The 22165-nt window shown below is 31.4% G+C and overlaps 2 protein-coding genes across 2 annotated transcripts; one reads left to right on the top strand and one right to left on the bottom strand.

Moving 5' to 3' along the window:
• Positions 1-312: 312 nt before the first annotated feature.
• On the bottom strand, positions 313-4726 carry LOC145314842 (uncharacterized). The gene is made up of 6 exons (XM_080154923.1): positions 4699-4726; positions 3156-3252; positions 2550-2600; positions 1844-1893; positions 1729-1760; positions 313-373 (listed from the first exon to the last, which is right to left on the bottom strand). The coding sequence occupies exons 1-6, from the start codon at positions 4723-4725 to the stop codon at positions 313-315; spliced, it is 318 nt and encodes a 105-aa protein (XP_080011049.1). The 5' UTR covers position 4726.
• Positions 4727-8451: 3725 nt separating this feature from the next.
• On the top strand, positions 8452-20638 carry LOC145314841 (uncharacterized). Its single transcript, XM_080154921.1, has 6 exons — positions 8452-8503; positions 19024-19074; positions 19493-19542; positions 19619-19650; positions 20058-20125; positions 20574-20638. Exons 1-6 carry the CDS (start codon positions 8452-8454, stop codon positions 20636-20638), a joined length of 318 nt encoding a protein of 105 aa, XP_080011047.1.
• Positions 20639-22165: the final 1527 nt, after the last annotated feature.

Genomic DNA, 22165 nt, shown 5'->3' with positions numbered 1-22165 from the left:
ATTTTTTAAAGGCACCATAAAGAGCTTCAACACTGACCTTAGAATTGGATCCACGGCAATAACCGTGTGGTTGAGAACAGCTGCAGCCACAGTGAATGCTCCTATATAACACCCTAAATCTAAATAACAGTATGGTTGACAACAGCTGCACCCAAGGTAATTGCTCCTATATTACACCCTAAATCTAAATAACAGTATGGTTGACAACAGCTGCACCCAAAGTAAATACTCCTATATTACACCCTAAATCTCAATACAAAACAAAATTTTGAAACAAAAATTAATTTTACCCTAACTGGTATTAACATGATTTTATATTATTTGTGATAAATGAGCAGCTGCCAGAAAAAGATTTATTGCTGCATCTTCATATCTTGTTGAAAAATAATAACTATTATCAATAAATGAAAACCAGGATACAGCAGTAAGGTCTAAACCTACAAAAGATATACTCTACAATAAGTCTACCCATACAAAAGATCTACTCCTACAAAAGGTCTAATCTCACAAAATTAATATACACTATACAGACATACATATAGGGGGCTGAGCACTGCTGCTAGGCATAAACGTCTATCCTTCAATATGCATGGCCAACTAGCCAGAATCATATAACCTAACCTAACCCACCTATGAATATCAATTTTGTTGGATAAGACCTTTTGTAAGATTAGATCTTTTGTAGGGGTAGACCTTTTGTTGAGTAGACCTTTTGTAGTATTAGATCTTATGTAGGGGCAGACCTTTTGTAACAATGCCTATTTGGTTAAAACAAAATTGTATGAAAATTTGTTACAAAACTGCTTAAATAAGGATTTTTTGAAGGACATACTTTTTGAACCATAGGACAATTCTAACATGCCTAAATTTAAGAAAAAAGCTATCCGTTCCAGACGGATGTACGGACAGACAGATGGACAGATGGACATTTCAAATAATAGAGTAGCTTCGATTTTAAAAATGGATCTACTTGTCTGCTTGACTCTAATCTTCTTGAATTTTTAATTGTCATGGTCATTGTGTGTGTTATCAGAAAAAGAGAAAATTTCTCAGGGAGTTTAGAAAGGTAAGTGTTTGTCCTTTGAGTTGAGTTCAAATAAAGATGACTTTTTGTGTGTGTGTTTTTAGGCGCATGTTTGGTTTGTAGAGCATGAGGTTGGTTATGTTTGTTTTGAATGGAAAGTGGAGATTCATTACTAAGACAAAATGTATTGTGTTGTGCTATGTGAATGCTTTTGGCAGTGGAATGGGGGCTTTATGATTTCTCAAAGCAGGTACGAGTGTTTTTATTTATTTTAACTAGGGTTGGGCCGGATATCCGGCCATTTTCAATTTCCAGCCGGATACCAGATATTGAAACTATCAGGCTGCATATCAGGTAATATAATATTTGATATTTTACAACAAAATTCCATGCTCTTAAACATTTTAATGACTGTAATTTTCTTATTTTAGAAAAAATAATATTTTTAAACCAAAGTTTTACTTTTGGCTTTAAATGAGCAACACTAAAGTGTTTGTGGATGCAAAATTTATTTTCTTTTTTCTAAAAAAGAAGTATTTTTTTATTCTTTTATTTTTATATGAAATGTATTAAAATGTAACTAATTATGTTAATATTTTTTGCAGATGTCCAACTGTATTTATAGATTTCAATAAATCATTGAATCGGTATATGTCCTAAGACGGCTGATCAGTGCAGTGGACAGCCGCGACATTAATACTTACCTCTCATATACATTAAAATACGAAGAAATGAACTGAAAAGGAAAAAAATATAGGTAATTTGAAATATATATGCAAGTTAAAAAAATACATTATAAAATAAGTTTGAAATACTTACCAAGTCCTCTTTTGTATGTTTTGTACACATAACAAAGCTGATATTTATATCTAAACAATAAATTAAATTATCTAAGATACAATGAAGAGGGTACAGGTGGTCCCTTTCTCCGTTTTGTCTGTACGTCCGACCGTCAGGGATAGCTTTTTTCATCAATTTAGGCATGTCAGAATTGTCCTATTAATTTAAAACTTTGCATGATGATTCCTGTAGTAGTTAGGTACTATTTAGAAAGCGTAGCAACTCTATGATCATTAACAGAATGTCCGAACGTCCATTTTAAACAAGTTGATTTTTAACTTTACAGTTTTTTATGTAATATAAGCATTCGATTGATCTGATTTTTGAAGTACTAATCCATATTACAATAAGGTACAATATTATTCAGTATTTTGTATTTAAGAAGTTTTGCAACAAATTTATGTATAATTTGTCAAAACTTGTATATTTATATTTTGTATATTCAGTTTTGACACTCTACAAGATTTAATGTTCGTATATCATACCATTTCAGAGCTTCGTTTCTATGAATGTTGTCACTCTTGTTCTATCTCATTTTTTTGTGTTTTTAAGATAGTATTTAACCAGGTTTTAGATTCCAGGTATGATTCTTATGCAGTTTTTGCTTGAAACAAACCAAAGATGGATGGACTGACAGAATTAATAGAAAGGCCCTTTTTGATGGAATATAGAAAAAAAATAATACCTTCGTACACCAGACTTTGCTTACATCTGTGGGGAAGTTTCCAGGTCAAATCTAAATGAAAAGTAATTATTACAATATGTTTAATACAAGCTTGGAGACAGTGATTGCCTTTTTAATAAATTGGGGCTGGGGGGTTGAATATGCCACTTTTTGTAACCAAACCTAAACTAATTTAAAAACTTTGTCATTCCTCATTTGAGAGAAACTTTTTTTTCTAATTCCCTTATAATTGCACTTGTTTTATTGAGTACTAGCGGCTACGCCCCTAAAGGCCCTTAGTGGCACTTTAATAGTTTGATGTTTTAAAAAAATAATACGATATCTTGCAATGTTGCGAAGGAGTCTCTATCAAATTGCTACGATACTTTGCAATGTTACGTAGGAGTCTCTATTCGAGGGGAAAAAAAATTCGATTTATTGTGATTTCTCTTGGGAGGGTGGTGGTACCCTCCCCCAAAATAGTTATAAACCTTATAAAATAGTTATAAACGTTATGAGGAAAAAATGCACAGCCTACCGCCAACAAAAAAAATCTTGATTTTGAAAAATGCCTAAAAACTTTTTGTTACGCTTATTCATCTCTACGTGGGAAGACAAGGGTGTTACCTTTAATCTTCAGTATGTTTGAAACATTTGTACTTGTGTTGTTTTGTATGGTATTCAGTTGAATAATTGATACTATCACTAGCCCAATTAAGAATACCTACAAATATGAAACATTTTAACCCTTACAGATCGGGGGGGGGGGGTCATATTGACCCCCCCCCCCTCTGTTTTTTCAATGTCATTTTTTTTGTAGGTAAGATAGAGAGTTGTTACTTCATGACTTTTTAAGTTTAGTAATTATACGTCGGCAAGAGTTGATCTTATAAGGATATCTGGTCTGTGTCGGTAGTGGCGTCCGGTCAAAGTCGGTTAGGTGGAACCAAATTTAGAAAAAAATTCTAAATAAATCTTAATTTCTACATTATGACTTTTGTTTATAAGGTAAAAACCTAAAAAATTTTTGGTGAATACTTAGATATCAATGACCTTCTGAGAAAAGTGGTGTTATGACCGTTTGACCGCTCCCTGACCGACTTTATGACCGATTTTTGTCCGGCTTTTACTACAGACATATATAATGAATATCGTGGCTTCTATTACAGCTAGAGGCCTAAAAATTTTTTTGGCAACAGTAAACAGATAAAAATATTAATTGGCGCCGCCAACCGCCGTTTTACCGCCGTAACCGCCGAAAATGGCGGTTTCCGTTATTTGCCGTTTTTCGGCGATGATCTGTAAAAGTAATTTTTTTGTTATGGAAAATAAAAGTTCGTCCTAAAATTTGGTCATCCTAGCTGCAAAATTGGCCGCTCTACAGCTGTTTTAATATTTAGCGGCTGGCCGCTAAAAAGCGGCTAAGGAGTGGTCTGACCGCTATGACTAGAAAAAGTAATTTTCTCTAAAAATACACATGAACCATTTAGAATTTCAAAAAATCGTATTGAAGTCTAAACCTGACCTTGTCAATCCATCTTTTCCACAAGTTTTTCAAAGCATCCAAACGGGTTTTAATTTAAGGCTTAGTCGCGGCTGCAGAACCATATTATTAACACCACAATCAAATAGAAAATTACTAGAAAATAGATATACGTAGGACTAATATCTTCCTATCCCGGAAAGATATTTCAACAAGGAAGACAGCATCCATATAAGCGAAGCTCTCAAATGAAACTAATTAACATAGACACTTGTAGAGTGTAAAAACTTGATAAGCTGAATTTCCATTATTTAGACTAAACAAAATTGATTCAAAACTGTTTAAATACGGGATACCATAGAGAAAACTTAGGACTCGATTTTAGAGAAGTTTCACTTACATATAATATTGTAATTGTAAGTAAAGAAAAAAAATCAAACCAATTAAACAATGGACTCTTTCACTTAGAATGCCAGAAAAGACGAATAAGCCAATGAAGAATTAACTGGTTTACAACCATGGTTACCCCTTCTTTTCATTAAAATTACAGATAAAAATTTTTGGACATTTGTAAAAAATTTTTAAGATTTAACAAAAGCCTCCAAGTTTTTAAGCCAACGAAACTTTGCAGGGGATCAGTATAATTCTAAGTTCAATATCTTCTCACTTTCAGGGGATGTACAGTACCTTTACATGTTGTGACTGTTTAAACATATTTTCTGAAAAAAGGGTAATTGTTAACTAAATTAATTTCAAATGTGACTTCTTTATACTTCATAATTGGTAAAAAGTCCCTAAATGCCTCTAGGGGCACTTGGGGGGGGGGGGAGCGGGGGTGGAAGTTGACACACCCATCCCTTATTTTTTGTAACCTATGAGAACCTATGAGAATCTACATTGTAAAGGAGAACCATATCGGCCGAGGAAGACAAACAGACACACACACAAAAGAATAGCGAGGCTTTCCTATAATTATGTATGTAACGGTTGATTTTTTTGAGCTTCGCTACTCATGGATGTTGTCATCCTTGTTTTTGTATACGTGGCAGTCAATTTATGAAAAATCAAAAAAAATCATTCGTGATTATTAGAGCTTTATATCATTTAAAAGCAAAGCTTTTTAGTAGCGAAGCTACTCTATAATTCCAAATGAATGTCCGTCCGTCCATCTGTACGTCAGACGTGATATTCGGCTGATTTTTGTAATCAAAGATGAAATGACAGTTATTTCCCATCTCAGGACCTATGTTAAGCTTCCATAAATTGGAGAACTCAATTGGTTCAGTAGTTATCGAAATATTTAATTACAGACAAATAAAGCCTTACTACTTTATATAATAGGATTAAACGAGGATACAATAGATATTTCTCGCATCGATTAATAAACACCTTTCCACGGATATAAAATGTACAATTATAAGATCAAAACATCCGATACTGGATATAATACGTTACTATACATGATTTTTCGGTATGGCTGAGAATCCGTTCTAATCCACCAGATATTAATGGGTTTCGAAGCGATACGGGAATAGTTATTTCTCGTATCGTATTATAAACGGCTTTCCGCGGATATAGAATGTACAATTATAAGATTAAAACTAGTTTTTTTAGCCCCGTGGTGCCGAAGGCACCGGCTAAAAAAACTGGTTTTAATCTTATGATTGTACATTTCTATATTCGTAGAAAACTGGATATAATACGCTGCTAGACATAGTTTTTTCGTATTCATGAGAACCGGTTCCTATCCACCGGATTCAAATGAATACGAGAAATAATATAACAGAAATTAAAAACTCACAGAATTAAACACACTTTGATGCGTAGGTTATTTCGTACTAGATCCTGTATCTTATTTCGGAAACTCATATTCATTATGCGTGTGATAAATTTGTTTACAATACCTTCCGTTTCAACCATATCTGTTAGAAACAAGAATGACAACATCCATAAAAGTGAAGCTCTAAAATAAGTCGGTGGTACAAACGAACATTAATACTTTTGGAATGTCGGATCTGAATAAGCAGAATATTCATTGATGAGCCTAAGTTAAATTTTATATAATTTTTTGCAAAATTGGGTTAATATAGGATTCTTTTTCAGGAAATATTTACTTTTTGGAACTTCATTAGAAAGATACTTCGCCGAAAATTTACATAGTACCTTATTGTCTTTGGATTCATTGTTAAGATAAATATAATGATTATATTACACATAACATTGTTTAACAAAAGTTGACAATTAGAATGACAATTCTTACATGCCTAAATTAACGGTAAGTCTACCCGTTACGTACGGACATACCCTAATAATAGAAAAGCTTCGCTTTCAATAATAATTTTGAGTAAAGTATGAAATGGTTACTATTAATAGCAATTAAATGTTTACTACATTTGGGTTCCTTCAGTCTGTCTGTGTCCGATATGGTTCTCCACTATATTGAAGATTTTTACAGGTCCAGGTTATGTTTATATGTAAGAGGAATGAATCCTAGAATAAAACACAAGAAAACTATTTTACTATGCTACTATAGGCATCTGGGGTCGAAACAACTATTAAAACAATTCTTATATGTAATTCCGTGTGCATGTAGCAAATCATCTCCTTAACCGAAATGGTTCTCATTTATAGGGAAAGCTTATAACTACCAAGTTTCCTATTGATACCATCCCTAGAAAAGAAAATACAAAAAAAATATTTGGTGTGCTGCTAAAGGCATTAAGCGTCGTAGCCGCTAGTTTACTACAAAGTATTGCTAATAATATATACTAATCACGAAACTTTTGAAATATACAAAAAAAAATTTAAAATCACGCAACCTTTCAGACATTGTATTATCTGACACAGGGGTCCAACATTTTAATTTTAAGGGGGGTGGGGGGAATAAGAAGTTTTAAATGTCTGAGAGAGGTTTTCCCCTTACGTCTATTATCTGGTAAAATTTGGTTTTTATTTGGTAAAATTATTTTCATGTTTAAGATGTTATTATAGAGATGCTATTCTTATAACAAATGCTGAACATTTAGATTTTAACGGATGAAGAAAGTGAGAGAGTTGTAAGTGGTGTTTGTTAGTTATGAGAACCAGATAAAACCAGCCACGAAACCAACTGAAGACGGAAGGGCGGACTTTAAATAACATGGTAGCTACAAAAATATAAAAAAAAACCTTAAGGAACCAAAATAACTAAGAATATTTAATTACAGATATAGTGCTATATATTTGATTTTTAAACTCAAGACTGATGAGGGTGCAATGTCCACCGAAATATATTTCAATAAATAGCTGGGAAGTATCAAAGACTTTTTCACTTAGTGAATTTATCATTATGATAACTTTGATCCTCCTAACATATAAATCTGGTACATTACACCTGGTGCTGTTTCCTCGAAACAAAACAAAAATTTTAAACTGTCATTAACAGAATTTGTCATTATATTTACTTTTTAAAATAAAATCAAAGAAACCTTAAAAAGATCGAAACCTTGCATTTTTCAAAGACAGGAATTAAACTGGTACAAACCCTTAATTCTGCAATATTTTTAAAGAATGTGTCCTAACTTTTGTGATTTTGTTTTAACCCATTCGTGACGAGCTCCCAAAGTTCAACGTTTTGATTCATCGGGGTTCAGCAAAATAGATTTTTTTCAATAATTACTCAACATAATTCAAAAAGTAAGGTGTCAAATTAAAGATCTAACTATTTTTGTTCACAATTTTTCTTCTTTTTTTGTTGCGTTTTAGTACCTTAAAACCAACTTAATTTTTTAAAAACTTAAATTACTTTAAAAATAAGAGGTCTTCAAAAAAAACCGATTGCATATCTAAAATCTATGGATTATTTTACATTTACTACTTACTAAAAGCATCGCCTAGCTATATTTTAAAAAATCACAAAAGTTAGGACACGTTCTTTACCTTATATTCTGGTATGCTATTTTGTGTACAATGTAAAAACGTCTGTCTGGTATGATTCATCATACAGAAAAGGGAAAATGCCAGGACCGTTCCAAAAATTATATTACACTGGAGAAAAAAAACTATATTTCCTCTAATGCCTTTGAATGACCGCAGCTACTCTACGACTTTATCAGGAAGTTAGGGGGAGATTATTAAAAAGATAAAATTTATGCACCAGTAATTTAATTACAATTATGTTGTACAAATTGTTTCTACAGCTATGTTTACTTTTAGGTTTTGAACCCATCTTGTTCTGAGAAGGTTCGCTAAAATTTAGAGTGTGTTTAGAAGTTTATATCTCAGACCTAAAAAATCCTTAAAATAAACTTAAAATATCAATACCATAATTATCTTTTACTAGTGGCTTCACACCCCCCCCCCCTCCCTCCTCAAAAAAGAAACTTTGACGTCCTTTATGTAATGTACTATTTTATTTACAACATTGCCGTTTTGTTCTTATTAGAACATAGGCCACGCACAATGTTTCTCCAATCTTCTTTGGATTTGTCACAACTTGAGGCATCGCTCAGAGGTGAGATTTTCTTATCTTCCAGTTTACGTTCCCTCCCCCAGGTTGTTTTTGGTCTACCTCGTTTTATCTTTCCTTTGAAATTCCAAGTCAAGGCTTGATTTGTTAAATCGTCATGTCAATTTCTTAGAGTGTGCCCCAACCATCTCCAATTTCTCTATTTCAATGTCAAATTGATGTCTGACAAATTACTGCGCTCTAAAAGCTCAATATATGTGATCTTCGTCCTTGTTTAGCAAATATGAATAAGAATTAGTAATACATTTAACTATTTATTTGTTAAGTAAATAAAGGAAAGTTTATGCAGGGAGGGAGGGAATGTTGATTTGTTTTATACTAGTCCCCAAAGTTTTATTATATTGTTTACTGATTCGTTATGGGACTTTATTGAATTTTAATTGGTTGCTTGATTTAGTTGAGAGTCCAAACATTTGAACCACTAATAGTAATCTAAAGAAGGGATAATTTTGCTTCAAACAATTGGGAATGTACATAAATTTTTTACTATTGGCTTATTCTTTTAGATCCCTGAGTTTATTTGTTGTTATTATTATTATTATTTTGGAGACATGGATACAGGAATACAATAATTGGGGATAAAATATAAATCTGCCTATTTGTTCAGTGATCTAAAGGAATTAGACAATAGCTAATAAATTGATATACATCCCAAAAATTATCCCTTCTGTAAATTACAGTAAGTGGTTGAATCGTATGGACACTCAACTTAATGAACCAACCAATCTAAGTTTAATAAAAAACTAGTATAATAAACAGCCCAATGTCCCCTCCCTAACTGCTTTTGGTGGTTGGTAACAATATTGGGGGAAGAAGGAGATATAGAATAATTAAAAGCGAAGCTTTTCTATAATTAGGGTCGGTCCGTCCGTACGTCCGTCCGTAACGGATAGCTTTTTTCGTCAATTTAGGCATGTTAGAATTATCCTATCGATTTCAAACTTTGCATGGTGATTTCTGTAGAAGTTAGGTACGAGTTAAAAAGCGTAGCAACTCTATAATCATTACCAGAATGTCCGTACGTCCATTTTAAACATGTTGATTTTTTTACATTTTTAACAACAAATTTGTATGTTACCTAATTATCCGATTGGTCTGATTTTTGGTATACTGATTCCTGGAACAACAATAATATTATAAGCGAAGCAACTCTATAATTAAGTCCTAAAAATGTAAGTATGTCCATAAAAATTATCCTGTATCAAGCAGTTTTTCAACAAATTTACTTACAATTTTGCTTTGACTCTTATACATTTACATTAGTTCTGACATTATACAAGTGAAATGTCCGTTTGTCCGGCCGTTTCAGAGCTTCACTTTTATGGATGTTGTCATCCTTGTTTTATTTTTATTCCATTAATTTGTATTGCCCTCTTTCTCTCTGAATATTGTTGGTCAATATTTGATTTCCCTACACATATCATTTTGGAAAAGTATATACTTTCCGGAAGCCAATCTTTATGAGGAAGGTATTTTTAGAAAGGGGAAAATGTGTAGAAAACACCCATGTAAATTAGAAAATCCGCAGAAATCATTTTTAAAAGTTATTGGCAAACATTTGCAATGTTAATTTGCAAAATTAATTTTATGCCCTAAATGACATATTCTGAAATAAATCTTTTATGAAAGTTTATTATCTTTGAGTTTAGGACATGCTTAAGACGTAAAAAATATTTTCAGTGTTACTTTTTTCGCCCTACATGTGAAAAAAGGCATTTCTCACATTTTATTATAGAAAATTGCATATAAACAAAATAATTATTTTTTTCTACAGTCAACACAAAAATTGGCATAAAATCTTTCATTTTAAATGTAAAAGTCAGATAAAGAATCCTTTTTAGAGCAAATATAGTGCAAAAAGTAACAAAGACGTCTTAGCAAAGTATGAATATCTAATGAAATAGATACTTTTAAATTTTGATATACATATCAGATAAAAATATATAAAAAAAGAGATCAAAAACTATAAAACAAGGTATATATTTTTTCACTCTGTCACTGAATAAAGAGCACTTTTAGGTTTGATTTTAACCAATGCAGCACTTAAACACTCATTTTTCAAGGTAAATAAACAAAATAAATGCAATTATACAATTAAGTCAGTTTAATAATACAGTAAGCCTTTTTGTAGCAATTTTTTTTGTTGAAATTATTCTTTATTTCTTTAATAAATTGTATTAAAATCTAATGATTTGAAAATTCGTAATTAAGAACTTCATTTTTACACTGTTTTGACATATAAATTACAAAGAAAAAGATTAAATCCTTTAAGTTTGAATAATACTTTATATATTTACATAATAAAAACATTAAAATTGTTAAAAATTAAAAAAAAAGATAAAAATAAGTAATTTTTAAAATCATTTTGTGTCGTCTTCATAAACTATTTCCCCTTTTATATTTTAGTCTGGTATAATTCATAATTATAAATAACCTTTATTGAGCATATATATGTTTTATTGAAATTAATTATAAGAATGTAAAACATTTTTTGATTGATTTAATATTAACAATTCACCTAACATTTTGTTATTTTACTTTTTTTTGAAACCCTTTTATTCTTATTAATAATTCTATTTAACACAAAAAGCTCATAGGGAGTTGATAACCTTTATTTCTTGCTTTGTATTCTAATCAGGTATTTTATTTGACTAAATTTTTGAAAACTATACAGCATGCATGTTTGTGTCAATAATGAAGACATTACGGGTTTTTATGTACAAAAAGTTGTTTTAAAGCAAGAAAAAAAATATAATCTTTCTAGTGACTAATATACAATTTCGTAGTTTTATATATGTCTGTATTTTGGTTTCTAAAAAAAGTACTATACCAACAAACATGCATGCCTGAAAATTAGTTTCAATATTCGTATTAAACAGGAAAAAGAAACTAAGTCGTCGTTATAATTATTGTTTGTTATTTTTGGTGTAAGGTTTTTTTTAATGAAACTTTTTTGGATCTCATGAATTCGATTTCTGCGGATTTTCTGGTTGCCAGAAATGAAATCTACGCATCTTTTTTAGCTAGATGACATTTGTCTGGTTAAGATTGGATAAAAAATTCTTTGGTTGGTTAAATTTAATAAGTGTGCCTAATGTGGGGAATTAGTTCAAGCAAATATGAAATAAGGGATTTTTTAGTAGCGCAGCGACTGTATAATTAATGGTCAGTCTGTTTGTCCGTGTTTTATTTTAAATATTCCCTCAATTATCGAGCGTTCTCTTCCTTTTTAATTGGTGATAAAAAGGCTACAGATTTTATATTTCTATGGGGTTGTTAACACTCCCTTTGTCCATGATTTAGGGTAATTTGTTTTAAATTAACATAGAGCCATGCATTATAATAGCAGTAATTGATTTTTATTAAACCTTTAAGGGTTGACATTATACACATAGAACAATTATTTTAGAATTAATTATTTATAAGATATAGATATTTCCAGAATGTCTTCGAACCGATTAATATCCGCTGGATTAGAACTGGTTCTAAGCCACTCTGAAAAAACTGTATAATCGTATTACATACAATTTTCCACGAATATTAAAATAAAAATCATAAAATTAATACCAGTTTTTCTAGCCAAAGGGATTTAATCTTATATTTTTTATTTAAATATCTGCTGAAAACTGTTTATAATACGATGCAATAAATAACTATTAATGTACCTACATTTTTTTTCTATTTTATGATTTTATAAACTTGCCATCTTTATAGGCTGTGTAAAAATCTGTCAACAAATCCACCAAATTTACTGCACTGTAACTTATTGTTCTTTCAGTTTTTCAGTTTTTCAGTATTCAAATAATAACAAGGATGACAACATCCATAAAAGCGAAGCACTGAAACGGTAGGACAAACGGACATTAACACTTATATAGTGTCAGAACTGAATAATCAGAATATAAATGTATAAGAGTCGAATCAATATTGTAAGTAAATTTGTAAAGTAACAAGGATGACAACATCCATAAAAGCGAAGCACTGAAAAGGGAGGACAAGCGGACATTAACACTTGTATATTGTTAGAACTTAATTATCATAATATAAATTTATAAGAGTCAAAGCAAAATTGTAAGTAAATTTGTTGTAAAACTGCTTGATACAGGATAATTTTTATGGACATACTTACATTTTTAGGGCTTGATTATAGAGTTGCTTCGCTTATTACATTATACTTTGTTGTCCCAGGAATCAATATACCAAAAATCAGATCAATCCGATGATTTGATCACATAAAAATTTTTTGTTAAAAAAGTAAAAAAAATCAACATGTTTAAAATGGACGTACGGACATTTTGGTAATGATTATAGAGTTGCTACGCTTTCTAAATCGTACCTAACTACTAAAGGAATCACCATGCAAAATTTGAAATCGATAGGACAATTCTAACATGCCTAAATTAACGGAAAAAGCTATCCGTTACGGACGGACGGACGGACGTACGGACGTACGGACGGACCGACCCTAATTATAGAAAAGCTTCGCTTTTAAAAACTGCTTTATACAGGATAATGTTTATGGACATTTGACATACTTACATTTTTAGGACTTGATTATAGAGTTGTTTCTCTTATAACATTATACTTTGGTGTCCCAAGAATCAATATAACAAAAATCAGATCAATCGGATGATTAGATCACATAAAAATTTGTTGTTAAAAAGTAAAAAAATCGACATGTTTAAAATGGACGTACGGACATTTTAATAATGATTATAGAGTTGCTACGCTTTCTAAATCGTACCTAACTATTAAAGGAATCGCCATGCAAAATTTGAAATCGATAGGACAATTCTAACATGCCTAAATTAACTAAAAAAGCTATCCGTTACGGACGGACGGACGTACGGATGGACCGACCCGAATTATAGAAAAGCTTCGCTTTTAAAACTATTGAAGAGGGGGAATAACTTATAAATAAGCCTAATTATTAGAAATCTATAACTGAATAATGAAAAAAGTGTATAGTACACTTGCTACTAAAAAGAAGATGATTTTTCAAATCAATATACAGTGTGTTTTTTTTATGAGAACTTTTTTGAAAGCAATTTTACCCCACTTATAGTTATCAGAATTTAATGATTTATGGCTTATTTTCTTTGTTTTTTAAGGCAATTAATAGAACAACAAAAAAATATTTCAGTTTTTATTTAAAAGTACAGTAAAATCTATATTTCAAAACTTAGGTGTCAACATATAAAAATGGTTTTAGCGCATTTTTCTTTAAAAAAATGGATTTTCTGTAGTCGACTTTGGGGGGCCAGTACTCCCTCCCTGGTTGAGATATGACCTTAAAACTTTGATATGTTCTAGTACATGTCCCTAATAGTATCTGTATACATTTTTAGCTCTATATCTCAACTTTGAAGTGTTTAGCAGCCAATCCTGCAAAAGTTTGATTATTTGAGCATAAGAAAAATGCGCTAAAACCATTTTAGATGTTGACACCTAATTTTTGAATTTTTGATTTTACTGTACTTTTTAAATAAAAACTGAAAAATTTGTTGTTGTTCTATTAATTGTCTTAACAAACGAAGAAAATAAGCCATTAATCATTAAATTCTGATAACCATAAGTGGGGTAAAATTGCTTTCAAAAAAGTTCTCATAAAAAAAACACACTGTATAATAAAAAGTAGAAAAAGTATGTCTGTCTGTTTCTTCGTGTGTTTGTGTATAACAAAGGATCTCGCTAACTGCTGAACCGATCGGGTTCTCCTTAACCGGGTAGCTTCTCATAGGTCCCGGAAAGGTTTGTAACTATTTTGGGGAGGGTACCACCACCCTCCAAAGAGAAATTGACAAAATTAACACCATCTAGCGGCGAAAAAAATATTTTTGGTAAATATAGCTTATTATAAAATAGATTGTAGCAACCGTACAGTGCGTGGCAAAAATATGTAAAAAAAAGAATACGAAGAAAAGAAAAGAATACTAATATTTAAGAAAAAGTCAGTTATGGTATCTAAATTTATAATTGCATTTCTAGAGATGAATGCTTTCTAAAAATCTTTCAATCTTAATCCTTAACAGTCAGGCTTCTAGCCGAACCTTTATCAGTCAGTCTACCCCCCCCCCCCCACCTGTTATCTCAGCTCCTATTAGAGCTAGAGGGCTAAAAAATGTTGAGCATGATGTCCCCTGTTTGATAATAAATTTCCGACTGTAAGTGAGTCAAAGTCAATTTTCGCTTCCTTCACCCTTTTATTTAACAACCTTAGTATTTAGGTCCTTTTTTACTTAAAATTTTCAAACGGCTGACATTTTCCTCCCCCAAAATTGATTAGGGGGGTAAATACCCCCTCCTAAATGGTTGCGGGTGCCTAGGGCACCCCCAAGATAGGGGTAAATGGGGGTGGGGGCATAGACGTCCAAGGGGGGGGGGGTAATGGGGCGATTACCCCCCAAAAAAACGAATTACCCCCCCCTTAAAAAATATTTACCCCCCCCCCAAAAAAAAAGCTTGGACGCCCCTGGGTGGGGGGATAAAAAGGAAACAAAAATTCCTTACATCTGCTGTTCACTTTCTATATTTTGGAATCTCGGATATTGTAATCCTTGTTTTTTCGATTTTGGCTCATGTCTCATAGCATTGTCAATGCTGATAAGTATTATTAGAGCGTAAACTTCAATGCGCGCACATTATCTGTATATTCATGTTTAATCCGTGCATTTTGTATATATTTGGTCTAGATTTTAACTTTCATAATGTAGATTATGGATGACAACATCCAATGGAAGTTAGCTACATAAATGGAAAAGGAATAATAACGCTTGTAGAATGTCAGAACTTGAAGAAACAGATTATTTCAAAGATTTTAATCAAACAAAATACAGCATGTTTTAAATACACGTATGGACTTTCTAATAATGATCATACCTAACTGTTACAGGAATCATCATGCTATGTTTTAAATCAATAACACAAGTCAATTATCTTGTAAGAGCTATAAGAGCCAACCGTTACACACTGACAGACCATAATTATAGAAAAGCTTCGCCTTTAAAAAATGGTTGAATAACTCTAGACGTGAATAATAAAGCGTATTAATTATTGTGTTTTTCTGGCACAATCATGGGATAAAATTCTCAGTCCTTTCTCAATCCGTATTAAACAAGTAGTTTAAAATAACTCTGATCTGTGATTCTATTTGTGTATGTGTGTGTCTGTCTGTCTGTCTATGTGTATCTATCGAAGGATATTGCTAACCTCTGAACCGATATGGTTCTCCTTTACAATGTAGCTTCTCAAAATAAACGAGCCTACAAATAAATGACCCCCCAAAAATGGGAGGGCGAGACTCCTATCCCACACCTTAAGTGGCCCTAGAGGCCTCTAGGGTCGTAACCATATTTTAACAATTATAAAGTAACAATGCATCTTATATTCAACATTGTTTACAAGTTTTAACAACAAAAATTTGCTTAAAAAGTATTATAAATGTATCAATTGTAATTTTAGTTAATTATTTACTTTTTCAGGAAAAAATGTTAAAACAGTCACAATATTTAAAGGTACGGTAAATTTTGCTGGGAGGGAGGAGACATTGGACTGAAAATTATAGGGACTCCAAAAGTTTTATAAACGCCATCTCTAATCCATTTCTTAATTTTGATATGTAAAAGGGGTCAGGCAACATTCCAAATGAGCTCAAAATAGCCAAAGTTTTGCCAATTTTCAAACTTAAAACAAAAGAATCGGATCTATTAAGTAACATGTCTAATTATAGACCAATAAGTCTTTTGCCAATCTTCTCAAAAATTCTTGAAAAAATAGTTGCAAATAAACTTACTGCATATCTTGATGAAAATAACCTTATTTACAAACATCAATATGGCTTTCAGAAAAAAAAGTCAACCATACAGCCCATTTTTCATCTAATAAATGAAATTGTAAAGAATAGTAATGATAAAAAGTATACAGTTGGAGTCTTTTGTGATTTACAAAAAGCTTTTGATTGCTGTTCTCATAGAATCTTGCTGGACAAACTTTCTAAGCTTGGAATCAATGGTACAGAATTGACATGGTTTAAAAATTACTTAGCAAATAGACAACAATTTGTTTACATCAACAATCAAAAGTCTGATATGAAATATATTAACAAAGGTGTACCTCAAGGTTCTATTTTAGGACCCTTACTATTTTTAATTTATATCAATGACTTAGCTAAATGTACTACTCTATTTACATTACTTTTTGCTGATGATACCAGTTTTTTAATTTCGGGTAAAAACCTTCATGATATTATTGATATTCTTAATATTGAATTAAGAAAAATAACTTATTGGTTTAGAACTAATGAGTTAAGTCTACATCCATCAAAAACTAAATTTATGATATTTACAAAAGATAAATCAACAATTGACTTTGATAGCATTAGTATTAATCTTGATCACAATAATGATAACCAAAATGATCCAAATTTGGTACACAAACTTTCATATGTCAACTCAAGGAGTGAAACTCCTGCAATTAAATTTCTAGGTGTTTATCTAGATCCTAAATTAAACTTTAAATATCATATTGATATGATAAATAAAAAGATTTCACGCTCATTATTTGCTATAAATGCTGCAAAACATATTATTGGTGGAAAAGCATTGCAAACTCTATACAATTCACTTGTCCATAGCCATCTTACATATTGTGCCCCAATTTGGGGAAGTGCAGCAGCATCAACTCTTGATAAAATTGTAAAACAGCAAAAAAAAGCACTGAGAATAATCACCAACTCAAAATATAATGCACATACTACAATTTTATTTAAAAATTTAGAAATTCTTCCTGTAACTCAACAAATTGTCTATTCTAAATTACAATTTATGTTTGATTAGGTTAATCATAGGCTTCCATGTTCATTTGATAACTTATGGATTAGAAATAGCACAAGAACAACAAGAGTCCTTAGAAATAATCAACAGTACAATGTTCCATTTGTTAGACTTGAGACATTTAAAAAATTCCCTTACTCTGATCTACCAAAGTTATGGAATGAAATCATTATTCCTAATACTAATCCTAATCCTGAAAATGAAAATGATAATAATAATGATGAGGTTATTTATACTTTTAGCAAAGTTATGTCAAGAAAACAATTTTGTATGAAACTCAAAGATTTTTTGTTGGAAAAACTTAATTTTATATGTAATAGAGAAAACTGTTCTGAGTGCATAAACAGATCTTGAAAATTGATTTCATAAAAAACCTAGTGATTTTTTTAAGTAGGGGGGGGGTTGTCTTTTGGCAGGGAGGGGAGTGTTGTTTTTTGACGGGGAGGGGAGGGTTGAATATAGGGCAAAGCTCAAAGTGGCATTCTATAAAAAAATATTATTTTGAATTGAGAAATTTCTGGGTTTTTTTTTGAAAAATAATACAATGACAAAGGCTTGAAGTATTGCTTTTTTTTCCTTTTTATGTTTTTTTTTCTTTCTCCTTTCTTTTTATAAAAACTTTACTTATTAATCTTCAATGATATTTTAAAACTTGAAATATGGTATTAAAATTATATACAACAATGATCTATCTTATTATTTTTCCTTTTTATTCTCTTTACTTTCATATTAATTTTGTTTTATTTTTCTCTAAATTCCTTCATATATTTTTTTTTTCATTTTTCTTATTATTTACTGATTTCTCTAACATAATATAAATGTTTATTTCTGTTTTTTTTTTTACTTTTTTTACCATCCTCACAACTCAATTTAACTAAATTAAAGTTTCAATTTTCCCTTTCACATTTAATTTGTTTTATATTCTTTTTTTTCTTTTCGTCTCCTTTAAAAAGGGGCTTCAGGAATCAAATACACTATCCCCATTTTGGTCAAGATAGTACTCCTGTAACTCCTGGTGCATATCCTGAAATTTTTACTTAATTATGATGTTCTTTAGTTTCATTGGATGCTGACTTCCTTGTTAAAATATCTTTTAAAATAGAAAAATATTTGTTGTACTTAATTCTATTTTCTGGAGATTTTTCTTGTTTAATTATGATGTTATAAACTCTTTTCGTGTTAAAATTGTTCATATTTGTAGGTATTCTACAGTGGACTAGTGATAATATCAATTATTAAACTGAATACCATACAAAACAACACAAATACAAATGTTTTAAATTTACTGAAGTTTAAAGGTAAAACTAATGAATTAATCTTTCTACATATAAATAAATTAACAGATTAAAATTCAAATTTATAATAATACTTTTTTTAGGGGGGTGGGGTGGCTGAGCATTTTTTTCAATAAAACTTTTCTTATATTTTCACTTTACACTTCAAATATTTCAAATAAATTACCACCCGACAAAATCAGTTGCAAATATAAGGGGAATTGGGAAAAAAAAGTTTCTTTAAAATGAGGAAAGGCAAAAAAAAATTTATTGGTTAATTTTTATTTTCGGTTTGGTTACAAAAAGTTGCATATACAACCCCTAAGCCCTATTTTTTTAAATAGCAATAATTGTCCCCAAGTTTGTATTAAACCTATTGTAATACTTATTCATAATTTAGACTTGACCTGGAAACTTCCATACAAATGTAACCAAAGTCCGGTGTACGAAGGTCTATATTTTTATATATTTGATTAATAAAATGCCTTTTTTATTCCATTCTGTCTGTATTCCATCCTTCTCCCTATCCATCCATCCAATTAGCAACTATGAATAAGATATCAGATTTCTTGTTGTTGATCCTCAAATAGGATTATTTTTTTTTGAGATGCAAAAAAAGCATCACTTCTTGTCCAGGAATAATTAAACATTTTATAAATGCGTCACACGATTCTGAAGGCCTGCATATAAGAATCATACCTGGAATCTAAAATTTTATGGAACATTTCAGCGTTGTATCAACTTTTCATACTTTAGTTAAATACTATCTTATTACATAAAAACACAGAAAATGAGGTAGAAAAACGGAGGAAGTGGCCGCCTGTGTGCCCATTTCATTATATCCTAGTTAAATCAAATTTATTGTTTAGATATAAATATCAGCTTTGTTATGTGTACAAAATATCCAGAAGAAGACATGGTAAATATTTCAAACTTATTTCATAATATATTATTTTTAACTTATATCAAATTATATTGTTTTTTTTTCTTTTCAGGTCATTTCTTTGTTTTTTAATACATATGAAAGGTAAGTATTAAAAATTTAAGAATATTTAGAATAGAGTCAAGTAGACAAGTAGATCTATTTTTAAGATTGATTTAACAAATTCAGATTTTAACTTCACTTCAAGAGAATTATGGATCCATATTTGTATTAGGGATTTTAGAGAATGTTTTCATATTAACCTAAAAAAATGAGAGGGATTTAGGTAGTTCATGCATTGGTTTAAGTCAGTTGTAGTCAACAAATTAATATTTTGTAATTTCAGCTGTTTTTATGGGGGCTACCATATTATATAGTATTTACTTCGAACATCTGCAAAAACCAAATGAAATTAATTGAATTCTTGAATTAATTCAGTTGTAATTTTTAAAAAAATTAACTGCTGAATCCTGGTTTTCATTTTTTGATAATTGACATAATTTTTCAACAAGATATGAAGATGGAGCAATTAATACTTTTCTGGCAGCTGCCCATTTATACAAAGATTCTTGGGTTTTAGGTAAGTTTTTTAGTTATAACTAAGGTATAGGCCGGGTATAGTCCCTTTCGAGAAAACGACTCTTAAGGAGCATTTCGTCGTATATTCACAGTAGATTTTCTCCTTTTTCTAGGCAGGATAGAAATCTACCAAAAGCTACTGTGAAAATACGACGAAAAAATGCGTTGTAACGAAGTGACTATACCAAAACTTTAACTATTGATTTTTTGGATATAGCCCCTTTCGTGTCAACGTCCCCTAAGGGGCGAATCGTCGTATTTTCAAAATGGATTTTGATAAGTTATTTTAGGTTAGGTTAGGTTATATACTGTTATTTATATTTGGGGTGTAATATAGGAGCATTTACTGTGGCTGCAGCTGTTCTAAACCATACTGTTATTTTGATTTAGGGTGTAATATAGGAACATTTGCTTTGGGTGCAGCTGTTCTCAACCATACTGTTATTTAGATTTAGGGTGTAATATAAGAGCATTTACTGTGGCTGCAGCTGTTCTCAACCATACTGTTATTTAGATTTAGGGTGTAATATAGGAACATTTGCTTTGGGTGCAGCTGTTCTCAACCATACTGTTATTTAGATTTAGGGTGTAATATAGGAGCATTTGAAACCCGCGACCGTGGCTCAACACGTAGCGCATCCGCTCGTCGTCGGGAAGGTGATAGGTTCGAATCTCGATCCGACACTGCGTCATAACTAAAGACGTTAAAAATGGTTCCTACTGCTGCTATGTCAGGTGCGCGACATAAATAGTTAGAGTAGGGGGAATGCCTTGGCCCAAAACAGGCGCAACTCACTACCATGCACAGTTAGGACTTCTCAGACAAAGGTCGTGCAATCAAAGGGTTGGTTGTCTGATGGCAGATGGCAAATGGACGCTTTACACCGCAATCATAGGGCTTAGGGCTGACAACTCTATCCCATATCCATAAGCCACATTGTTACAGAAACACTGACGAATTGTCAGCGGCCTATGCTCCCCCCTGTGGAGTGAAAAGGGCTTGTTACTGTTACTGTTGTTATAGGAGCATTTACTGTGGCTGCAGCTGTTCTAAACCATACTGTTATTTAGATTTAGGGTGTAATATAGGAGCATTTACTGTGGCTGCAGCTGTTCTAAACCATACTGTTATTTAGATTTAGGGTGTAATATAGGAGCATTTACTGTGGCTGCAGCTGTTCTAAACCACACGGTTATTGCTGTGGATCCAATTCTAAGGTCAGTGATGAAGCTCTTTATATTCCTTTAAAAAATGACGTCATACAATACAAATGACCAATGACAGGCCAATACACAGATTAAATTACCAATTGCAGGCCAGAATACATTTTAATTGACTTATGGTAGCATGATATCATTTTCTATAGACATTATAAAAACAAACCTTTTATTGTTAGAAAATTGAATTAATGGACATTGCTTTGAAGCCTAAATTAATAAGCAGAATTTAACCAATAATAGTTATTTCTCGTATCGTATTATAAACGGCTTTCCGCGGATATAGAGTGTACAATTATAAGATTAAAACTAGTTTTTTTAGCCCCGAGGTGCCGGAGGCACCGGCTAAAAGACTGGTTTTAATCTTATGATTGTACATTTCTATATTCGTAGAAAACTGGATATAATACGATGCTAGACATAGTTTTTTCGTATGGATGAGAACCGGTTCCTATCCACCGGATTCAAATGAATACGAGAAAATGTTTTCTCGTATTCATTTGAATGTGCGGAAAGCCGTTTATAATACGATACGAGAAATAACTATTATTGTTTTATTTCTAATGCTATTAGCTGATTTCAAAGACCACTGCAAATTCGATTCACGGTCCCTACCCTGAATCTTTAAATGTGTAGTCGTTGCCGTTGCCGCTACTAACCTAACAGCGATCTTTAAATCAAATTGGCTATGCGTGGCCACGGCTATATGCGATCTTTAAATCACAACCACTTTTTGAATTTTCAGTAAAAATATGGAAAAAATAATAATAATATATAAAAACTTCAAACATTTTAAAATCCATGTTTTATTGGCAGCACTGGC

The sequence above is a fragment of the Acartia tonsa genome, chromosome 3 (assembly GCF_053477335.1).
Source record: "Acartia tonsa isolate MP-2025a chromosome 3, ASM5347733v1, whole genome shotgun sequence".
NCBI classification, from domain to species: domain Eukaryota; kingdom Metazoa; phylum Arthropoda; class Copepoda; order Calanoida; family Acartiidae; genus Acartia; species Acartia tonsa.
This window is presented reverse-complemented; position numbering and strand designations above follow the sequence as displayed.